The sequence below is a fragment of the Platichthys flesus genome, chromosome 13 (assembly GCF_949316205.1).
Source record: "Platichthys flesus chromosome 13, fPlaFle2.1, whole genome shotgun sequence".
Taxonomy (NCBI): Eukaryota; Metazoa; Chordata; class Actinopteri; order Pleuronectiformes; family Pleuronectidae; genus Platichthys; species Platichthys flesus.
In genome coordinates this window covers 16,975,972-16,998,088 of record NC_084957.1, presented here as the reverse complement: position 1 = coordinate 16,998,088, position 22,117 = coordinate 16,975,972, and the positions used below count along the sequence as shown (strand labels likewise).

The following is a 22,117-nucleotide window of genomic DNA, read 5'->3' as shown; positions in this document are numbered from 1 at the left end:
AATTTCAAAAAGTACTATAGATCTAAAGATCTCATAGATGTGTGTATAATGGCTGTTACCTAAATGTGAAGGTCAGCAATGTTTGATATTTATAGACCAAGACAGTGCAGAGAGAAAATGGATGGTCTGTAAAAAATGATATGAACTGAAAAAAGACCATCTCATATTTGGCCTGTGGTAGTTAAAATAAACTACTACTATTTATATCGGCCTGCCGACTACAGAGATCCAGACAGAGTCGCAGAGGGACTTATTTGGCTGCTCTTGGGAGGAAGACTTGTTTCCCTGACAACAGACTGAGGGGCATAACAGTGATGTCAAGGGCTGTCGTAGAATGACGGTTACTATGACAACCAGAGCTAAAGAGTCTCGATTGCAGCATACGGATGTGCATGTGAGTTGGCGGATTGTGATAATAACAAAAGGAGTGTGAAATAGGCAGAATGACAGACGTCGGTCCCACCCTTTGAATGACTCAGTATATTATAAAAACAAAACCCTTTGTGTTCGGTTTTCTAGTGATAGAAGACAGCACCTCGTACCAAGAAAGACCTGTCACTGTGAAAAATTACTTCAGTAAGGACAGCGTGTAAGGGAAGAAGTAAGATGATAAGAGTAAGAGTGATTAAGAGGGTATGGCATGAGGAAATAAAGAGAGAAAAAATGTTGAGAGACATGTAGTCTAGTTGATGGATCGTATCTACAGCTCTTCAAGCTGTATAACAACTTTGACTTTAACAGAACGGGATGCTATGAAGCAAAAATAAAAAAGATGTGACACCAACAACTCTGATCCGTCCAAATAACAAAGGGCATTCATTGTCAATGTCCAGGCCATACACAAGTGAGTTTATTTTAAAAAAGCCTATCAGAACTTGGATATATGTTTGCCTCAGCCATGTCCCACGTCTCCCTACACATGCCTTATGTATGTGTTTGTTTGGGCATGTGAGTTTAGTTACCTCAGAGCCAAGGGCAGAGGCCGTGAGCTCCGAGACGATGGAGGCCAGCAGACCACAGGTGTTGGAGACCAGGTGTGGAGAGAAGAGCTCAACCTCCTTCCTCAAACTCTTCCTCACTGGCAACACCACAATCACCAGCATCTTCTCCAGTACCTCTCGAAAACTGGTCATGCCCATCAGGTTCTCCTCCGTCTGCACGAGCAAAAACATATTCAAAGTTTTTCAAAAGCAACAGTAGACCACACAGTTCCATCAATAATACTAAACACCATTTTGAAATAAAGATACCTGAAGTACATTTATGAAATGGACCACTCACATGGCTTAGCTTCTCCATATGGGCCACCAGGAGGGGGAAGCGGTGAGCGAGTGCAGAGTCGTTCTCTGTGCTGACTTGTTTGACGAGTGAACGCAGCAGCACTTCTCCGTCATACGCGATGGGCAGGATGGACGTCAGCTTGACGGAGGTGTTGCATAGAGCTGACATTACGGCGGCCAGCAGACGACTGCTGGATGTGCGGAAGTTTGCTTCGGCGATGTCCTGAAATAAAAGGGAAACAAAATTTAAATGCTTAACTTATTGTTCTTTACTTTTCGGATGTTCTTTTATCAACCGAGGAAATACTTTAATGGATGTATGATTTAAGGTTTAGGAAAGTTGAAGTAGCTATGAATATCATACCTGGTCGAGGCAGTTGAGAAGGTCACAGAGGCATGCCCACTGCAGAGCCGGGGTCGGGTAGAAGGAGTGGAAGCAGGCGGTGAAGGTGTTGTGACACTCCTGAAGCACAGCTTCTAGCAGGGTAAGAGGCTGAGACAAGTAGCCCTCTGGGTCATTGTCCAGCTTGGTCAGGCAGTTGTCCATGCCTTCGGACAGGATCTTCTTCAGCAGGCTGCGAGTTTTTCCCACGCACTCTGCCAGCTTGCTCGACTCCTCCACCACAGCCTTGGTGCTGGCTGTGTGGTGGACAACAGTCACACAACAAAATCTTTCAAAAGATGCCCTCTATGATTTCATTCAAATGTTCTCAGTGAAATAAAAAAGATGTTACTATTTTATCTACATCATATATAAACACAGGACAAATATATTATAATAAACATTATCTAAATATGGTTGTTGTCTTCATTCAAAAAAATCTTTAGGAAAATATACTATACATGCTTATTTTCTATTCAAAGCCCCACTGTGGTTCTTTTTGCAAATTGATACAATACTTTAAGGTTCTCTGTGTTCCTACCCGCAATAGGGAAGATCTCACAGATGTAGACCCTGAGCAGGCGAAGGCAGCATGTGCCAACGAAGCGCAGTCTCTCAAGATCCAGTAGGGTGGCTGTGTACTGGAAGCCCTTTAGCCCTCGCAGCTCCTCCACACCCAAAACCAAGGTGGTCCAGCTCCAGTGAAGGACACTCAGCAGAGACTCAAAACACTCCTGCAAAGAGATTGAAGTACACAATTATGAAAAATCACCTGTTTAGACCCAGGGTGAAACAGATAGGAGGCAAGACACATGAAACCATGGAGACAGTACTCACTACGGACACTGTGCGAGCAAATGAGCGTTTCAGGATATGGACTGGTTCACTGGTCTGCTGTTTCCCTTTCGATGCATTGCCATCATTAGAAGGAAGCCTAATGACAAGATATAAATTAATATTTAGACAAATAATTAGTTGACAAGTCTCTTACTTGGTAAGAAAGTGTGTGGATCTTTACTAGCCTGTAAAGTAGCTGAGGTATTTGACCCGCGTTAACATCGGTACCGTTGTTTGACTTCTTGGAGCTTTTGAACTGAAAGACAACGCTGTACAGTGGGAAAAAAAACAATTAATGGCTTTGAACAAAATTCGAACATTGTTAATATGTGATCAAATGACAGTTGGTTTACCCATCGTCAGTTGTAATGGTAGCCTGTCCGTGTGAGCCACAGTCACTGCTGGGACCAGACACTCGGGCCCACGCCACATACCACCAACCAAGCTGCAGCAGCACAGGCTCGTCAAACATCATGGCATATTTCTCCCTAGGAGTAAAAACACCATAATTTATAGCAATAAAATATAAAGACTGTATCATTCCATATTTTTCACCTTATGTTAATACTCGTGAGAACAGAAGGAAAACATAAACAGTACCTGGCAGCACAGTCATAAGCCAGGACATCTGTCTCAGCCAGCAGATCACCATCTGTCTCATGGTCACCCCCATCAGGTCCCAGCTCAAAAAGCTGCACAAGAAGAATGAATCAATATATTTTAGATGCATGTGTATTATCCTCCAGTGGTAATTGATTCACGTCTATTGCAGTTAAAGTTTTTTAGCTTTGTGAACTGAATAGGGTCCAGAAACGTAATGTTTTGGAGGAAACTCTGACAATCAACTCACAACCCAGTTGAACTTGCATTAATTTAGAAAAAAAATACATTCAAAAGACCGAGATGGAAACTGAACAAAGGGCTAAAAATCCAATGGACCTTTGTGCCACATAACTGCTCACCTTGATCTTGGCAGTGTACTCCCCTCGACCCCCAAACAGGCCCAGCCCACCCAGCAGGATGTCAGCATCAGCACAAAAGCGAATGGCCTCCACAGAGTGAGCTGAGTAACCCCAACCACCGCCGTGACCTATAACACCACACGTGGGATCAATACAAAAGGGACAGAATGTTCAGGGTATGTTGTTTATCTACAATGACAATTTAAATGCAGGTTTTTGAGTAACAGTAATCTAATCAAAGCTTACTGATATCAAAATCCTCTCCCAGTATGCTGTATCATGCATCGCTTGTCATGTATTCTGTGAGAAACCACTTACTCTCAAAGCGGTTCACCACACTGTAGTCTTCCTTGGAGTAAACCTTCATCACTGCCTGGGTCTCTTCCTCTGCGCTGGCTACACCCATCTTTAGCTCCTGCATGGCTGCCAACGTATCAAGGCAACCTAAATGGACAACACAGTATATTTATTAGCGTTTAATGTGGCTAGTAATCAAAAGCTCATAATGTACTGTAATTACTCCTGAAAGCAGAATGTATACCTGTATGTCTGGGTATGATCTAAGAGATATCAACTTTTCCCCAAAAAACTGATTGAAAACTAATTCTAGATGCCCAAATGAATGGCAGGTGTAGAGGATTACCAAGGATGTGCAGGGCTCCGTGAGAGCGTGTGGTAGTTGCATTTGATCCTGATGGCAAAGCCAGCTCTGGACTAAGGATGCTGCAGCGAGCCTGTAGATCTGTGGCAGAGGGCATCCTGGCATCAGCTATCACTGCGTTGTAGCACCACATCTCTTTTGAGGCTGGCAAGAATCTGGGAGGACACAGGGATAGCACACAGAGGGGGTTTAAAAAACAGTACATTACAGTATGTGGTACTGAACTATTCCCAGAAATGTATCCCTGGACTGACCTCCATATGACATCGTACACAGGATCCAGACACAGGCCGAATCCCTGCAGGTCCTCCTGCTCAGAGTCATTGAAGGTCCGGCAGCTTCCATCCATTTTGTTGATAAGCAAGCATTTAAATGGAGCTGGCTCAGTCAAAGAGGAGGGCACGAGTCCAATGATGTGTTTGCTGGCAAAGATCTCTGAAGTAGCCAGGACATGGGAGTTGATAAGAGCCTCATCGATCCGTAGGAACGTCTGGTCTCCACTGGCGCCAATCCAGGTGGCCTTTCGTCCATATTTGGCCCCGATGTTGGGCATGGGGGATGGCTTGGCATTCCAGTAGGGCATGTCTAGGATAGGCCGGCCAAGCTGCCCTTTCTGGACAAGAATATGACACATATTCATTTTCTAATTTACATCTAAAGTGTAACCTCAAGTTTGTATGAAGTTTGAGATTTTAAAGAATTGCTCTTTCATTGAGGAACATCATTTGTCGTACCGAGAAGCTTCCAAATGTGAAGACCTGTCCATCCATGAGGAGAACGGCTGTGTGGTTACTCCCTGCTGTCACCTGGACGCTCGGACCCGGAAGGGACTGCACCAGAGTTGGGGAACCCCTGGCGGATAGAAAAGTGCAGTTTAAATGTTTGTGGTTACAATGCGATTTCCAAAATCTGTGACAATTGGGTTGAATTTACTTTATTTGCAAATGGGAATGAAACACTGCATTTTATTTTCTCAAATTGACAATAATATGTATCATGATTAATTAATTTAATTCCAATAGGAATTGCATGAAATTAAAAAAATTCAGAGTGTGTACCTGGAGTTGACATCTCCATGTCCGAGCTGCCCATGTTGGCCATAACCGAATGTGTAGACGTCTCCATTTTCCATCAACACCACTGCAAAGCAGCATAATCAAGACTCTAATTACTAATGATTACTTTCCCCACTTTCTTTACTTCAAGGCCAGATCACTCATGTTAAATGTTTTTTCATGTTAAATTACCCTTTAAGTAAGGTGGAATCGAAGTACCAGACCGGAAGTAGCAAGATAAAGTGAACGTACCTGAGTGGTGAAAACCGCAGCTGACCTGTACAGCTCGTAGCTCGCTGTCAAACCTCACTGCCCCCGGGGGGTAGGTGGTGATTTTGCTGGCGTCTTTCTCTCCTCGCTCGCTGCTACCATCTACAAGGAAATACTCAAGTCAGCACATTTGAGGAGAGAGAGAGGTGTTAAGTGGCGACTTCAGACCGCTGAGGTTGAGGTCTCTGCACAGTCCTGGAAAAGAGGAGCTGGAGGGAAAAGAGGACTTAAAAGAAAAAATAGGGCGAAAAGGGAAGTGCATGCCAAAATAGGGAGGAGGGGACAACACGTCTTTAACAGAAAGGCTTTTGGCAACCAGACCCATTAAAAATATATATATATTTCACAAATAATTTCTTATCTTTTAAACTTTTCTCTGCATTTAATTAGGATGAAGAAATCTGGTTTACCTAGAGCCCTGTGTAAGAGGTCAAAGTTGTGGTGTGGGAGTTGCAGAAGTTGGATAGAGACCCATTAAAAGGAAAGGGGTTGAGAATTGAGCTGAAGGAAACAACTGACAATGTTGATGATTACACAGAAGTGCTTTAGGAACATCTGCATTGTAGGTGGGGGGTTTAGAGCATCCATTCCTCTTCATAAGTGGAAAACCATGAAGAAGGATGCTCAGGGGAGGTACCACAAATCATCACGCCTTACAGCTGAGCATCAACCACAACGGAAGAAAAGTTATTCAGCAAAGAAGGACAGCCTCAGTGTCCTAACTGACATAAAGAGGGGAAAACCACTTCTGCTCTGAAATAAAATACCCTTGTGGCGTTGATCTTTACTATTTAAAAGAGTGACATGAAAACAAGCCATTTTTCACAAACAATGAGTTTCTATTTGATAAGGCTATCAAATTGTGCAGGTTCAGGGGGCAGTCAACAAGGGCACACTTTCATGAAAGCTAGTCACCAAATATCAGGCCCAACCAATGACATCCAACTAAAGTGTCAGAGCAACCTGCGTTAGTAAGAAAATAGGCTTTTGTGCAGTGATAAGTTTTCTTTGTGTTTGTTTGACCTTTATTTTTTACTAACTAATATTTTAACTGAAGATTATATGCCTCTAAATACTGATAAGATTCCTTGGACAGTATGTCATTGTGTGTCCTCCATTCTGACCCTTTGGAAAGGTAAGAAAAATACACCTACACAACCAAATCCACTTTTTTTGCCACATTTTCCAAGGCACAAAGGAGGCTGAGACTCAGAGGCCAAAACAAAACAAACAAACAATGAATAGGAATAAAAGGATGACCCTGTACTGTCCTTTCTGCTCAATATTTGAATAATTAATGCAGCTACTATTCAAATCATATTGGTTGAAACTTATTTCTCCAGAGAGTTTACACTTATACTAACTTGTCTGAAGGTCAAGTGCCTGAAAAGGTTAATATTAGATCCACAGATGTTTAGATGTTTGTGAGACTGTGAGTTCTTAACATTTCCATGAGATGCTTCACATCTCAAAAACATTTTTTAAAGCTATAGTCCCTGCTTACTTCCTACTGTGTTGTGTTTGTCAGCTTGTTATTTATCAAAGTGTTTCTCTCTCAAGTGCTTATGTTTAGTTTGCTTGCATTCTGCAGCTGTAGTCACGAAGTGACAAATCAGCTGCTATGGGAGTGACGGCAAATCCAGTTAGACAAGGACGTTTGTTTATATTTAGGTCTGAACAACAGCAGTTGGCATAGCAGGCATCCTATTCTGAGTATTAAACCAGAAATTTTAGTAGTACAACAGCCCAAATATTCATTTTACATTGGTTATATAACACAACTTACAATAATCAATATTGAAACACAAAAGGGAACCAGCCTTTAAAAAAAAAAGGGACTGGACTTTACCCTTGCCTAAAAGCCCAGTAATTTCTCCACTGTGAGTCACAGTGAGTCCTTCTTGCTAATAGGCTACATTTGTTTGTTACCATGAAACCTGGTGAAGACACAAGAGTCCTGCTTTCAGAGAGTGAGAGAGGAGGTGGGCGGGACAGCCAGATTGGGAGATGAGTCAAGTGGGTGTCTCTGCACCCGTTGAGTTAGTGAAGACCGTAGTACCTTTGTGCTTGTCCCGTTTATGCCTTAGTGCCTGAAGGGGTCTTATTCTGGCTAGGGCCTGCTCACGCTGGTTCATAAAAATGGGACCAGGAAAAACAAGGGGGCCTGGGGGAGAAAGAAACTTTCACATGCATGCACAATGCTCACAAATGGGAAAGAACACATGAAAAAATACTTTACCACAACTATTCACACACACTGAAAAATTATAAAAAAAGACACAAGCAAGGGGAAAGTCACCAAGGCACAACACCCAAGCTCACAGAGAAAGTTATCTGAAACTAAGCAGGAGGGTATAGTGTTAGCTTCTCCCTCTTTTCTTAGTCCCACTCCCCTGTGCCTATGTTGAATGGTCTACCCTAGAAAATTAACCTTTTAAAGCCAATAAAAAACGCATAGCCCTTCCCTTCACAATCATATTCCATCTAGCCCTGCTCCATACCTCTGCCCTCCTCCAGCCTGTGCCGGCGGTTGATCCTCTGCCGTTTCTCCTCCTGGCGGATCTGAATGTGTTCCTCAATGTTCACTCCTGGGGGGGGAGGGACAGGCACAGCTGAAAACACAAAAGGCCCCGGGTACAGGCAGCCCAGACAGGATGCAGGAGGACGAGGAGGCGGAAGGTGGAGCAGAACAAAACAAGACACACATCAATGAAAGATGGAGAGAGGTGATGGAGAAGCAATGACTCTGCACAGCACAACAACAAAATGAAGGCCAGGCGACAGCAGGTGCACAAAAATACTACATCCAAGCAAATGCAACAGACAGGGTGATATGTGCAGCATAAGCAGCAACCTGGCACAGCTCAGGGCAGATAGCTAATACAACACCCGTTCTCAAGACAGTCAATTATGTTGATCAATTATATAGGATCAAAGATACCTCAAACCACCAACAACTGTAATATGATGGTGTTTTCTGGGGGCTGATGCTTGATACCAATTATTGGGTGTAAACGGGGAGCAGATGTTGGGGGAGTAAGGTGCCTTGCTCAGGGTAGGGAGAATTCTCTTGGATTTTTGGACAGATCAATCCAGGTTCGTCTTTTGTTGTCTCTCCCTGGAGTCGAACCAGAGACCTTCTCTGCCCATAGTCCAAGTTTCTACCACTAGACCACCGCCTCTCCTACATTTATAAATAGTTTTTGATTAAGAAATTGGCAATGATTCCTAAGATGTTATCAAACCCTTAATTCAACCAAATATAGAGTTTGAATTGATAAAATATTTTTTTTTTTTACATAAATTGTAAACAAAAGGCGACATAAAAAATATGTCTGTACAAGGAGCATATCTATCGATTTTATTAAACGAATAGTAAATCGATCGGGCTTCAATGTCATCACCATGAATGTATGCAATGGGTACATGTAGGCCTGTGAGATTCCAACATGCTTTGACTTTCAGAATTTGCAGTTTTGAACTAAATATAAGCAAAAGTGGTGATACAGATGAGATGTGAATGTTCCATGAATGACAGAGAAGAAAAGGGGGGACATGAAGTCATTAGAAAGCATTTATACCTAGCAGCAGGTCCAGTGGAATCATCTCCTTCACAGCATCAAAGATGCCTCTCTGTCTTGCCTCCTGACCATCGAGCTCCCGGGCACAGGCCTTGCAGCAGCCACATGCTGAGCAGCCAGACTCTCCAGACCCACAGCCACAGATGCTGGTTGATGAAGAAAACATTTTATCCTCAACTCAGATAAACATGTTTGGTTCTACTACAACTTGTGTGTGTGTGTGTCCTCTTACCCTCCTGGTACTCTGTCTGGCCGACCACTGCTGACACAGCTGGCACCATAGCCAGTGCAGTCTCCACATACTGTGCAGACCATGCATTGGTCCAACTTCCACTTGTGCATGCCTGGCTGGCACATCATACTCTTCTCCTCCTTCTCCTCCAGCTCATCTTCCAGGTCTTCATCCATGGCTGTGGCCATGCTCTCCACACCAAACGCTACACAGAGCATACACACCAACATGTAAGGCAGGAGAATGAATGTACTACAGAGTCAATATACATATGTGTAAGATCCAATATACTGTGTATTATAATGTGTTAAGCCTGAAACATGCTTCTGCGACTGCGTCTGCGTCTTTTCACGCCGCTGTGGCGCAAGACTCGTTTTCATTCATGCTTCCCGAACCGTTGCGCGTCTTACAAAGCAATTCCGCGCCAGAACACTAGGCGGAGTAATGCTTTTTGTCGAAGACGACCTTAGAGACGCCTTCTTTCTTCTTCGTCGATTGTTTATTTACATAGCCACTGCGGCTCCTTGTAGCCTTTTTCTGACGGACAAGTCCGCCAGTCAGTGACAGGTTATACAAGTGATCATACTATCGGATATCTTCTGCCAAGTGCTCTTCTATTTGGTCCATATTCGTTCTTCTAAATCTTCCGTGATTTCTGCCGGTATTATGGGGCATGAAACCGGAAATGCAGCTCAAGAAGGGATGTAGAGCAGACCAATCACAGCCTTTGCGGGCTGAGTGAGCTTGCGGAGCTTTGCCGTAAATTTTAGAAAAGGGGATCGACACCCGTCAGCACGTAAGGAGGGATGCATAAGCACGTAAGGGACCCGGAAGGGCTCTTGCGCTTACGGGCCCGTGAAAACGCAGAAGTATGTTTCAGGCTTAATTGTTTTTTACATGATCTCACCTTTCCCTGTCTGGCTCATAGATCCAGTGTCTCTACCACATTGGCCCTTGTTGTTCACACCAAATGTCCACACTTCACCGATCTTGGTCAGGACACACGTATGGGCTTTTCCCATGGCCACCTGAGTTACAAAGTGACCTTTCAGGTCTGTCACCTGGCCTTTGGAGTGGAAACAGTGGGTTTAGAATAGAGATATATTTATAGTCAAATAAATTGTTTATTCTTAAAAGAGTATTCCTCAGAAAAACTCCCAGAATTGTAGCATTTTTAAATGTCCCAGTCAACTTACAGGTACTGTCACTGTAAATGGCATCTTTGCCAAACATGTAGAGCTCTCCATCCTTGGTGACAATACTGCTGCTGCCATTGTTACACCCTGTATACACTGCAGTCTTGGTCTCTAGTTTGATCATCTTCTTGGGCTTATACGGCTTGGGCTGTCTGCGACTTTTAGCTGCAAAGGAAAATAACAAATATCAACTATGGACCTTCAGCTAAGATCATTTTTGATTCTGTGATTACTGAAGGTTGAGCCAACTGTTGAATAATTGTAGACAGTTTAAAGTTGTCTTACTGGACTCTCCATCCTCTCCCTTGCTGGCAGAGCCTGTGAAGAACACACTTCCGTCTTCAGCCACAAGCAAAGCATGAGAACCATCATGACCGACGGAGAATTGAATTATCTTGGGAGACTTTGTAACAGGCAGTTCCACCCATTTTCCTGCTGACGGGCCACCCTGCTTTATACCCAGGCTCTGGTACTTTCCTGTGTAGTAGACCTGTGAGAAGATGAAAGACAGTCAAACACAGTGAAAGAGAGGAAACCGATCAGAAGAAATGAAAAAATATTTATATTAGAGGCCATTATTGAGAAGAAGAGAATGTATGACTCTGATTTGGCGTGACAAAGGTTGAGCAGACAAACCCTGGGCAAATATAAGACAACACATATGTTTGCGTTAATAACTTAATCCGAAATGGTCAGAGCATCATTCGATCTAAGGTAAATGTAATCATTAACCAATGTTTGTATTGTTTAGCTAAAATATAGTATGCTAGCATACTCAGCCTGCATGTGATGGACTTTCATTGATTATTTGAAAGATAGCTTTTGTTTCTGCCCTTGCATGTAAAATACATGCTGCATTTTCTTAATTTCTCTTGTACTCTGATAACTGATAACATCTAATTGATACTTACGTCTTTAATAATTAAGCACTGGAGCCTGTTTAATAACCAGGTGTTGTTAGCCATCGCTAATGAGGACCTGGTGTTTTACTCATTTATTTGTTTTACTCATTCAGAGGCAGCTTGTGATGACACATGTATAATGGCTGCTGCTACTGTGGGTGAGATCATTTTTATTACTCAAATCTTCTGACACAAGACATTGCATGCAGACAGATCGGGAGCTCTTCTGATGTTTGTAAGTGGTATCACATGCTTGGCACAATGTCCAGCCCAAGTGATGAGTAACCCTTTGTGCCAAGACACAAGTCAGCTGCTCCTATTTTTACTCAACCAGTCGCTCTGGGTTAGGGTAATATGTAGATAAAGTGCTCTATGAGATTAGCCATCTACACAGACACAGAAATGTACAACAGGCGACGACACTGCGCTGCTATCTACAAAAGAAGCATGCTGCACCACACCTAAAGTACAGTGACAAACAACCACACCCACTACACACCCCAACAACATACATATTTAGCATTCTCTTGGGCGTGAGACCGTTTGCATAAAAATGCGAAATATCTTCTTCAACATGCTTCCCAACAATGATTGGCCCTACTTTGCTTGATAACCATGAATATAAAAGATTCCAATAGTCAATAGTAACCGTTTAATTAATATAAGCTACTACGGAGCGAGGTGAAAATACTCCTATTTAAGCAGGGATGTCACCTTATAATCTCTGCATGAGCGTTCAGTCTATAGAATAATGAACATCTAACAAATACAGCTCCCTCAGTCCATATTATTTAAAGAAAATGTCACTAAGAAAGCCATCAATTATTTTTGTAAACAAGAGGACATGTATCGTCCTCTTGTAATTATGCTTTGTTAGAAATCGGTCTTAGGGCAATATGTTGAAAACAAATCTGGGTTCTTCGTAGGGAAAAACAGCATATAATAAGTAAAATATAACTTTACTCATTACTTTATAACATTCATATACAAACCAGTACAGTGAAAGGTGAATACAATATTAAAATTATATTCATTTTGTTTTGTTTTTTGTTCTGTCCTGCCTGCTACTGTAACAACTGAATTGCCAAGGTGTGTGGATCAATAAAGTTTTATCTTATCTTATCTTAACCACCCATGAATATGAGAAGGGCTAAGATGAAATTCTCTCACAAAAATCTGACTACAACCAATTATCTACAGATGCTCTGAACAAAGAGTTAATTTGTATAATGGGCTTCGTGTGGCCAGTGTAGAAGGAAGGGACATAATTCATTTGGAGCTTTCCCCCAGGTTCACTCTCTAACTTTCCTGGCAAGTCATTAGCAAGACAGAAGTTGTTAAGAGCTCATCAGTTGAACTCGTTCCAACTTTCATTAAGCAGTTAAGGCACACCACCACCACAGAAGAGTTTTAGTCTCACCTTTCCTGAGGCAGTTTTCATCAGAGCAAACTCCCTGCCTGCTCCAAGCAACGCTGCCTCTTCATCAAAGCCGGTGCCTGAGAGAACAACAAACTATTTAGGGCCAAATAAACAAGGAGACAAGATTGCAAAGTACTTTTTTTTATTCCTCTGGGTTTTGAGCAGCTTCTGACAAATGTGCAACCTTGTAGACACACATACAGTATGAAGTAACAGGTGTGCGGAGAACATATGGGAATCACTTCCCATAAGCTCCTACAGATTAGAGCATATTTAATATCACTTACTGATGATGTGCAGATCCTTCTCTAGGTCAAAGAGAGAGATACCACAGGCATGCAGACATTTCCTTGCCAGCTTCAGCTGCAGTTCCTGCTGCAGGGCCGGGTCTAAGCTCATAGTATAGATCCGCACCACAAAACCATCCTGCAGGAGTCAGGGCCGAGAGAAGGAATCACTGTTAAGTGTCAGGACTCTACATTACATTACGTCACAGTGTGGAATTAAGAGTCCATCTGATTGATGACAAACATATCCCTGCTTGACCTGACTGAATGCCAAAATCAAAATAAAAGAATAAGCGGTTCAGAATTATTTGTACATTTATTTTATGTATTGCCTAAAGAAAGAAAATCAACACCCCTTAAATAGAAGCACATAAAATGTGAATATTAAGTGTTGCCATGAGGGCAACATTGATAAATATGTTTATATAACACACATGTGAAGATAGCATGAAAACTAATAAGCAAATTTCTCAAAATCACGTCATGTTCCAATATTTTGCTTAGGGGACATGGACATGATTGTTTGGACATCAAATCATTTGTGTAACTGATGCAAGTGCAAGTGTGCATTTTGGTGCAGTGGGAAATTAGGCATGTTGTGCTGGACGCTGTTTGGATTAACACATGGATTACAACCTTAATGGTTTATGTCATGGATACATTTATCAGCAGGAGGTCAGTTTACTGAGGATGTGTCAGTCATTTTTATTATTTAGTAGTTAAAAACTAGACCAAGTCCGTATTATTAGTTTATCCATATATCTTAATACCCCGTGTGACATCTATCCACGGCCCACACACTCAATGTAGGTCACATAACAAATGATACAGCTGCAGGAGATGCAGGTTAGACATTCTACAGGGGATGTTGATGAAAAGGGACATTTATAGGATAGGAACAGAGTTTAGAAAAGACGACAACAGGGTAATAACTGGGAGACGACAGGTATAACAGTAGGATGAAGGGTAGTGTGTGGATGATCTGGTTTCCACAGTGTGGTAAGGATAACCGGCTCATCTTTAGTGCTGGGACTCCTGCTGAGCAGAGCACTTGTGGCACTCAAATCATTAAGTATGCGCCTCTATCCTTGCGTGATACCTTCCTCCTCATCATCCTCTTCCTCCTTTCCCCCACATCTGCTATTACTGGCTGACCAGTAAAATACATACAGCTTCTGAGGACCCCACCCCCCTTGATAGACCAGGAAGCTGCTGTCCAGGAGGGAGGCTGGAGTGACAACAAATGTGTCTATTTCTCATCTTCTCCCTCCCCCACCCACAATACAGGGTGCTTATGCAGATGACTGCTGTTTGTGAGATAAAGCTCTCTGGAGAAGGGCCACATATGGTCCCACTGCCCTCACTGCCACGCCCACATATGCATAACTTATATACACTCATACAGAGCTGCAAATTGTGCGGCACAGCTGGTCATCATGAGGGTCCCTAAAGTGAGGCTGGGGCCTCTATGTCTGAGGAGTTGACAGAACAGTGTATTTTATTTAAAAACATTGAAAATGGAACACTGCACAAGATAAAAACATTGATTGTACTGATGCATATAAATAAATGATCACTTGGAAATGTTGTTATTAATACCTCTTTTACACCAAAATTAGCAGGAATATGCACGTTTTTTGGATTATGAAAGCAATTGACCCATTGCCAGTAGAAGAGTTTTCCCTTTCTGCGTCACATTCAACACCACAAACACACTGAAAACTGAGACACTCTCTCACCTCTCTGTTTTGCCAAATTAGTGCTTTCTCCTGGGTGTCACATTTTCATTACTGGTGCTCAGAGACATTTCTACAGCATTTTAGTGAATGCTGACTGTATCCTTTCCCATTGCAGACATAGACCAGATGTGCGTTAGTGCGTTTTGTGACCAGTGGAAAAAGGGCTTAAGTTAGTGGGACAGCAGCTGACAGTACTATGTGACATTTGCTCTGTCATAACCTAACCACTGTGATAAGGCAATCAGTGGTTTCTGTTATGCATCAGATGAACTCTGAAGTCCACCCTTAATGAAAGTGATTCAATTGTTTCACATTTCAGTCTTGTTCTTTTAAAGAGCTTTAGCTGGAATATTTGACTTACATCTTTGCAGGCAGCGATCTGGTTGATGTACTCTCCATCTGTGAAGATGATGTTCTGTCCGTCAGAGAGTTGCCCTGAGAGTACCACAAAAAGTATTTCAATATTTTGTTAGTTAATATTTTGATGATCAACCCCCATGAGGTGTTTTTTTTTGTGTGTCTTCTCAGCACCTGGCATGGTGACAGACCCCTCATGCTCCAAGGTCTCTGGGTTGATCTTGAGGGCCGACATACTGTTGTTACTTGTGTCCTGATACAACAAGTATCCCTAAATAGACAACACAGACATTACTATTAATCTGCAATCAGAAAGGACAATTCATAACATAATATCTATTTATACTTGTGTAAGTGACAGCTTAACGTATGTACTAACTTGGATAGACTTGTCTATAATTGTTGAGATGAGTGTGTATTTAAACAAGTTAGATATTTTAAAAGTCTTGTACGTCTTGAGAATGTCACATCAGAAGTTTTCAACTGCAGTGTATGTGGGGAGCAGCTTAATGACAGCTCCACTACCTACCTGAGCAAAGCCAAGCCATGATTTCTTCTCCTTCCGATTCCTGATTCGGGATGTGGAGTTGTACACGTGGCCCTGTAAGGCATTGTTAACACATGAGCAGACGATCACAAACACTGAAAAACCTTTAACAAAAATCTGTGTCATAAACCTCTCCAAAGCCAGAGAGTAGTTTTAGGTAGAATAATGGCTCTTTGCTGTCATTGTTCTCCAATACTAACATAAAACAAAATGGCTACAATAAATAATAAACTCTTATTAATATAATAGAATGCTGAGTTCACCTTAATCTTTAATGGGCGTATTATGTGCATACTCTTAGCTACTGAATGCTCTTTGTTGCACACATCAGACAATTGTGTAAATCAAGAGGAGAGTATCTTTCAACCCATAAAGAAACATCCTATTTATCGGAAAAAATCTTAACACCTAATTTATATGTAAATATAGAGTTACTAAACGTTGCAAACATGCAACTGTACGTGTTACATACCCTGACAGTGCCACTGTAACCAGAGCCCACTTTGTACAGTCCATCTTTGCAGAGCAAGTACAGAAAGGAGCCGTCGGTCTGCAGAAGACAGCGCTCATCCTCGTCGATAGCCACCTCTTTCAGTACCCACTTGTTCATCAGGGCTGCGCGTTTGATGCCGTTCCCAAACCAGTCTTGAATTTGGATCTTTCCAACCAGGACAGCCTGTACGCTTCGCTGTAGCGCATTCAGTATGGTGGGCACCTGGTAAGATTCCGAAAGAAAGCAGGTGGTGAGGGTGATTTAATGGGTGGGGGGGGCTTATTTGATAACCATAGTCTGCACAAGGTGGAAACATACACAGGGAAGTTTCACTGTTGCTGATAGAATAGAAAAGTAAAAGAAAATAACTGGGACTCTAGTAAGTGCGGATTTGCATTTTCTCACCATTCACACACACATGCATATAAACACAAACACACGTAAGCCCCCGCTTCCCTTCAGCCTGCCTGCCATTGTGATGAATCAGTCCATTCACTATCTGAAAAGTGATGAAATAGGAGGAAAGAAAAAAAAACCATCCATGTCTGTTGGAGATCAAATGTGTGAATAAAACCCCCTCTGCAAGCCTAGTCCAGTATTGGACTTGCAGGTAAATGTGACACATTTTCATTGACAAACAGAACTGAAATAAGTAGTTACTGTGGTAAGTTTCTCCCAACATTTTACAACAGCAGTTTTGATATAAGGCAGAAGCAAAGAGGAATAAACTAAGTAGAGAGAGAAGAAAAAACTAGAGATCCAAGCAAACAGAAGATCAGCTAATTGGCGGAAGAATGCAGGCAGGCTAACATAATCAAACAGAAGAATCAGAGAGGCTTGACATTTTCCGAAACTTAATTTGTGCTGTCCAGACACTGCTCTGAGTCTCTCACTGCACAGAGGAAATGCTTGGAGGAGCCAGAGTTCACTACATCCACCCAAAAGCTTCTTTGGTGGTCTGATGCACTGCTACTAATCTGGCAGATATACATAGATAGATAATGAAAAGGTTGAGATCTCTTGGTGGAGGTGGTTAAGAAAACATAACGTCAGATTCAACCAATAAGAAAAAAGAATGTCTTTTCAGTTTTTGCAGGCAACAGGACCACCTGTAATTCTCTTGTGTTTGTTTAATCTGAAACAGTCTGAACAGGTGATCAGTACAAAGATTAGATGAGGACATTTGATTATGCAAAGTTATTTGGGCCAGTAAAGCCTCACATAACAAAATACACTGACTGAATCTTGTGTCTTATTACCTCTGCCAAGGAGGTTTTGTTTTCATTATCTGTCAGCATGGTTACTCAAGAACTACTTGAACGATTTCCATTAAATGCTGTATAGGGCATAACATGGCATGATAGTGGGTTAGCCTTAGTAAAGGTATGTGCTCTCCTAGCACCCCCAGTTTTATTTTAATTACAGAGTTGCATAAAAAATGAATAAAATAGTGCAGTCTAATTTACTTGATGTAAACTGGTGAATTACCTGTATCGTCTGACAGGCATGGCTGCCGTTGTTGGTGAGGATGGCAGACACAGCCTGCAAGATTTTACCGGTGTCTCCCCAGGCCACCACCAGACTGAAGAGGCAGGCGCAGGACAGGGCAGTGATGGCCTGTCCTGTCGGGTCATTGGGCCCTGTGCTCCGGACTGTGGTTTCCAACAAAAGCTGGAAAAGAGACTCTGAGGAAACATACAAGGGGATGAGAGCTTAGAGATATGTGCAGAGAAAAAGTATGTACGTGATTCAGGCTGAACAAAAAAATTGGGAACAAATTTAAATGTGGTCCAATTAACCATTGCAACGAACTATGGCCAAAAGATTTTAAGCTTTGTAATCAAAATGGTTTCAGTATGATTGGATTGAATTGTTCATATGCACTTAATAAAACTCTTTTGTTTACACATTTTCAGCCTTACCTAGCACATCAGGAGGCTCAGTCTGAAAGCCCTCAGGCTGTTGTCCCTGTAGCATGTCCAACAAAGCTTGCAGGCTGCGCAGGCACAGTGAGGGGTGAGAGAACCGGGTCTCTTTTATCAGTTCAAATACCCCACACAGGCCAATGCCAATGATCTGCAGAAACAAACACAGACAAAAAGCAGATTGCTATGAGCTCATGAACCACATGCTAACATTTCCCACCCAAAATCTAAATAGACTAGCTGTGATACTACTTTATGGAATATATGAAGACTAAACATGCTGATATTGTGCAGAGAAGTAGATGTATGGCAGCACTGTAATGAAACAGAAGTGATTAACAGGAGCTTGGAGAAGATGTTTTCTTTGAAAAGCCTGATGTCATCGTGCTACACTAAAGCAGCCTCCATTTATCAAGGGGCTGGTAGTGCAGTTACTAACAATGACTTAAGCATTCAACATTAACTTTGTTTACAATGAGAGACTCACTTGAGTGTGTGGAGAGGGGAGGAAGTCAAAGCAGTTTGGCCTAGAAAAGGATGCCATGCCGTTCCCTCCCCCTCTCTCTCTCTCTCTCTCTCTCTCAGTATACCTTGTTATTGAATCAAATAATGATCCAATGTTCTCTCCAGTCTCAGTAAATTTGTTGTGTAACAGTAAAAAGCTTAGCATGAGCGTGTAACTAATCGAAAACAAAACACAGTAAATAAAAGTAGAAACTTTGTGCCAAACGTAAAAGAAATATCATGATAAGTACAACACATTTAAATAATCTTGTCATGTCAAATAACACACACAAGATCCTATACACATTGGTAGATATGTAATTAAGCAGGAATTAGAATGAAATCCCCTTAAATATAGTGTAATCAGCAGCTGCTTTAATTTGACTTTCAATTAGGAGAATAAAACTGAACAGACTTCCTTGTTCACTATGATGACCTAAGTCCTTCTCAGTATTTACCTGATAACCAAAATATACAGAGGGCAGAGAATGCAACTTAGAATCAACATACGATTCTCTAAAAATAAATGTATATCAAAACCATTATTCAAAAAGTATGCTGTCAATATCCATCATTCATTGTTCCCCTGCTGCCTCAAATATGCCTTGTTTAGACGACACGACTTTCAGAGTTGTCAGATTGCTGTGCAGTTCACCATACGTGACTTGCTGTCTTGTGATTGGGAGTCTTGCAGTCGTTGTCATACTGTGTCACAGACTGGCAACTGGGGATCACACACAACACCCTCTTTCACCAGGAGAAACCCGTACCTAGTGTGGTCTGGCCTTTCTGGGTTTCCGCCTCTTTACATCACGTTCTGCACATACTGTGCTCCAAATGGCTGTGGTTGTCACCTATTCATCGATATTTTGCCTGCTAGAAATCTAAACAGCTCTGTGTCTTCGAGCCTCCAGAATCGTAACTCTGAGGACTTCATACATAGCGAATGGACTCTGCCATTCAAACACCAGTTTGGCTCTGATATGGGACATATCGGTGGTGTCACTTGGATGACACCACCGATTTATAAAAGTCCACCAGAAGTTGCTACGCTAGCGGACGTTAGCATTTCTCGACAGTCACTGAATGTCCCTTGTTGGAAGACATCGGAGGTCATTTAGGCTTAAATCACAATGTAAATGATGCTGTTTCTGTTGTTTGTTTATGTCTGAAGAAAAGACTATAATATCTGCAGTTGTATTGGATTCAGCTGCTACTCTGTTTAGCCCTGAAACTCCTGAAGTTGAGTGGACTCAAGTACTTGGCCCACACCTCCATCAGCATAGGCGCAAGTAGATAATGAGTGAAGTATAATTTTTGGGTGAACTATTCCCTAAAGTTTACTACTCTTATTTGAACTTGACTAAATCATTTGACACTTTGCTTTTCATATAGTTTGGGGTTGTAATTTCGCTGTTCATTGTGGCTTGATAGTTTTCTTCATTTTAAGTTATCAAAGAAGACATCAATAGAAAGGTTTACTGATCTTTAATACATATTAATAAGGATACCTAAGGTTTGTGTCAAACTGCAAATTTAAGTCTGGCAGGTACTTTTAGAAAAGATATTTACAGATAAATATCTTTAAATTTGTTCCCACAATTAAAGGATGGTTCACAATAAAAATAAAGGGACTGCACTGATCCTCGGTAAGAAAAATAAACCAGCAGGTGCTGAGCAGAGGACAGAGTTGGAGGAAATAGTGCAGGACTAGCTTTATTCCTCACAGAATAGGAGTTTCAGACCTCAGGCAAAGTGTAAATTATCATAACATTAAAAGTGATGAGCCCTACATACAAACCCCAGGGGATAAAGGATTGGTGCAACCGTCAGATAAAGAGCACAGGCTGGCTCACACCTTGAAACCAAGCGCTGCTACCACCATGTAAGAAGCCAATACTACCCTGTGCTCATACCTTTGGCAGCTTGATGATTGGCTCGCGGTACTCCTCTTCCTCCTCGCTGTCTGAGTCGCCACTCTGCGCCGAGCTCCTGGAGGCCAGCGCGAGGGAGGCCTCTCTCTGCTGCCAGTCCAGCACACAGTGCCGCACATTGCAGTAGACATTGAATGCAGATGGGTTGCTGTGCAGCTTGATGTCCGGCACACAGAGGGCTCCATCTATGCTCTCGGCCTGTGGGAAAAAACAGGAAGTGGAGGTAGTCAGCAAGGTCAACAAAACCTTTTCTTGCTAACCACAATTACTGATAATCAATACAGCAAAACCCTGATGTCAATTCTTTATGAGCAGGCCTATTTATGAAGAGGATGAAAGCCTAAGGTTGACCCTTGACAAGTCAACATTCTGAATTTTTGTATTGTTTTGTTGAAACTTAAAATTGTTATAGTGCCTTCAAGAAACAATAATAAAATATATAAAATAAAACATTAAAAAGACAAAAGTGATTTTAGTACATTTTCAGATATATCCAAGGTGTGATCAATTTTGGGGGAAATAATTGGAGCTTTCAGTGACAGAAGCAGCTATTTTTGGTCTTGACCAAGACTGTCAATTTGTTCGCCATAATACACAATGTCAAACAGACAAGATATTAACATTGATTTGTTACTTAACTGTTTAAACATTTGTCAATCAGCTCAACACAGCTTTCACCAATACAATATGACGTACACAACAGTTTAAATTACTGTTACCCATCAACTCCAAGCATAACCAAAAGTGGGTCATCATTATACTATATTTATTTTGTTAGGTTATACATTTGTATTTTTAAATGATCAAGAGTTGATTAGGAAAAGTTGAATATACTTAGTACTGTGAACTGTGAGATATTTGTAATATTGAGTCAAACTTAATTAGGTATAAATGAGCTTGAAAAGCCATCGGGGGAAATGTACATTAAAACCGTTACAGTAAAGCTCAAATGCTTACATACAAATAATCATTAGGATTAAAGGAAGTACACTTCACAGAAAAACTTGATGAACTAACTAATTGATAAGCTTTTCCCTATCAGGCCACACACAGCCTTTTTTAACTACAGTCCCGGGGCAACCTCTAGAGAACCGTATTGATCGATTGTGCCTCCCTTTCAGTGCTGCGCTTTTGGCATCACAATCATCAGAGAGTGATGTCCTCTATTTGGGGGAGAGGGGTTATTCATTCTCAACTCAAACCACCAGGGAGGATATTAGCTTCCCTCTCATCTAACAGTGCAGTCTACCGCTCTCTTGCTTGCTGCTAATGTAGCCTCTGTGACAAAGTGATCGTACAGCATTCACAGAGGAGCGGATTGCCCGGAAAGAGCACTTAAATCTAAAATATAGAAATGCTTTATAAACCCAAAGCAGCATGCAAGAGAATAAAGACCAAAGTACTAAGATGGAAGCTCAGTCATTTTTAACCAGCACATTCCAGGGGGGGGGGCCCTACTAAGATCCTATGTGCTTGGATTTTCAATATTTTGGTTGTCTCCATTTTTTGAAAGCTTTGAAATCTAAAATCCGTAGTCAATTATTACGTATATA

The 22,117-nt window shown here is 41.8% G+C and overlaps 1 protein-coding gene across 11 annotated transcripts in view; it reads right to left on the bottom strand.

Annotated features, from left to right (window-relative positions):
* Positions 1-22,117, bottom strand: part of mycbp2 (MYC binding protein 2) — a 56,516-nt gene that overhangs the window by 28,504 nt on the left and 5,895 nt on the right. For 7 of the 11 annotated variants that reach the window (XM_062403003.1, XM_062403007.1, XM_062403004.1 and 4 more), the window contains exons 3-33: positions 20,547-20,762; positions 18,124-18,277; positions 17,690-17,886; positions 16,181-16,423; positions 15,691-15,762; positions 15,336-15,432; positions 15,166-15,239; positions 13,066-13,204; positions 12,779-12,855; positions 10,742-10,946; positions 10,457-10,621; positions 10,168-10,326; positions 9,261-9,465; positions 9,029-9,174; positions 7,949-8,059; positions 7,507-7,611; positions 5,430-5,549; positions 5,181-5,262; positions 4,857-4,974; positions 4,377-4,735; positions 4,105-4,277; positions 3,780-3,905; positions 3,462-3,589; positions 3,100-3,191; positions 2,853-2,987; positions 2,685-2,768; positions 2,500-2,596; positions 2,204-2,396; positions 1,645-1,919; positions 1,282-1,503; positions 963-1,154 (exon numbers count right to left, since the gene is read on the bottom strand). In XM_062403003.1, the coding sequence (XP_062258987.1) occupies positions 963-1,154; positions 1,282-1,503; positions 1,645-1,919; positions 2,204-2,396; positions 2,500-2,596; positions 2,685-2,768; positions 2,853-2,987; positions 3,100-3,191; positions 3,462-3,589; positions 3,780-3,905; positions 4,105-4,277; positions 4,377-4,735; positions 4,857-4,974; positions 5,181-5,262; positions 5,430-5,549; positions 7,507-7,611; positions 7,949-8,059; positions 9,029-9,174; positions 9,261-9,465; positions 10,168-10,326; positions 10,457-10,621; positions 10,742-10,946; positions 12,779-12,855; positions 13,066-13,204; positions 15,166-15,239; positions 15,336-15,432; positions 15,691-15,762; positions 16,181-16,423; positions 17,690-17,886; positions 18,124-18,277; positions 20,547-20,762 (4,761 nt within the window). The remainder of the gene's footprint in view (positions 1-962; positions 1,155-1,281; positions 1,504-1,644; positions 1,920-2,203; positions 2,397-2,499; positions 2,597-2,684; positions 2,769-2,852; positions 2,988-3,099; positions 3,192-3,461; positions 3,590-3,779; positions 3,906-4,104; positions 4,278-4,376; positions 4,736-4,856; positions 4,975-5,180; positions 5,263-5,429; positions 5,550-7,506; positions 7,612-7,948; positions 8,060-9,028; positions 9,175-9,260; positions 9,466-10,167; positions 10,327-10,456; positions 10,622-10,741; positions 10,947-12,778; positions 12,856-13,065; positions 13,205-15,165; positions 15,240-15,335; positions 15,433-15,690; positions 15,763-16,180; positions 16,424-17,689; positions 17,887-18,123; positions 18,278-20,546; positions 20,763-22,117) is intronic. The other 4 variants (XM_062403005.1, XM_062403014.1, XM_062403006.1 and 1 more) reach the window with 3 other exon arrangements.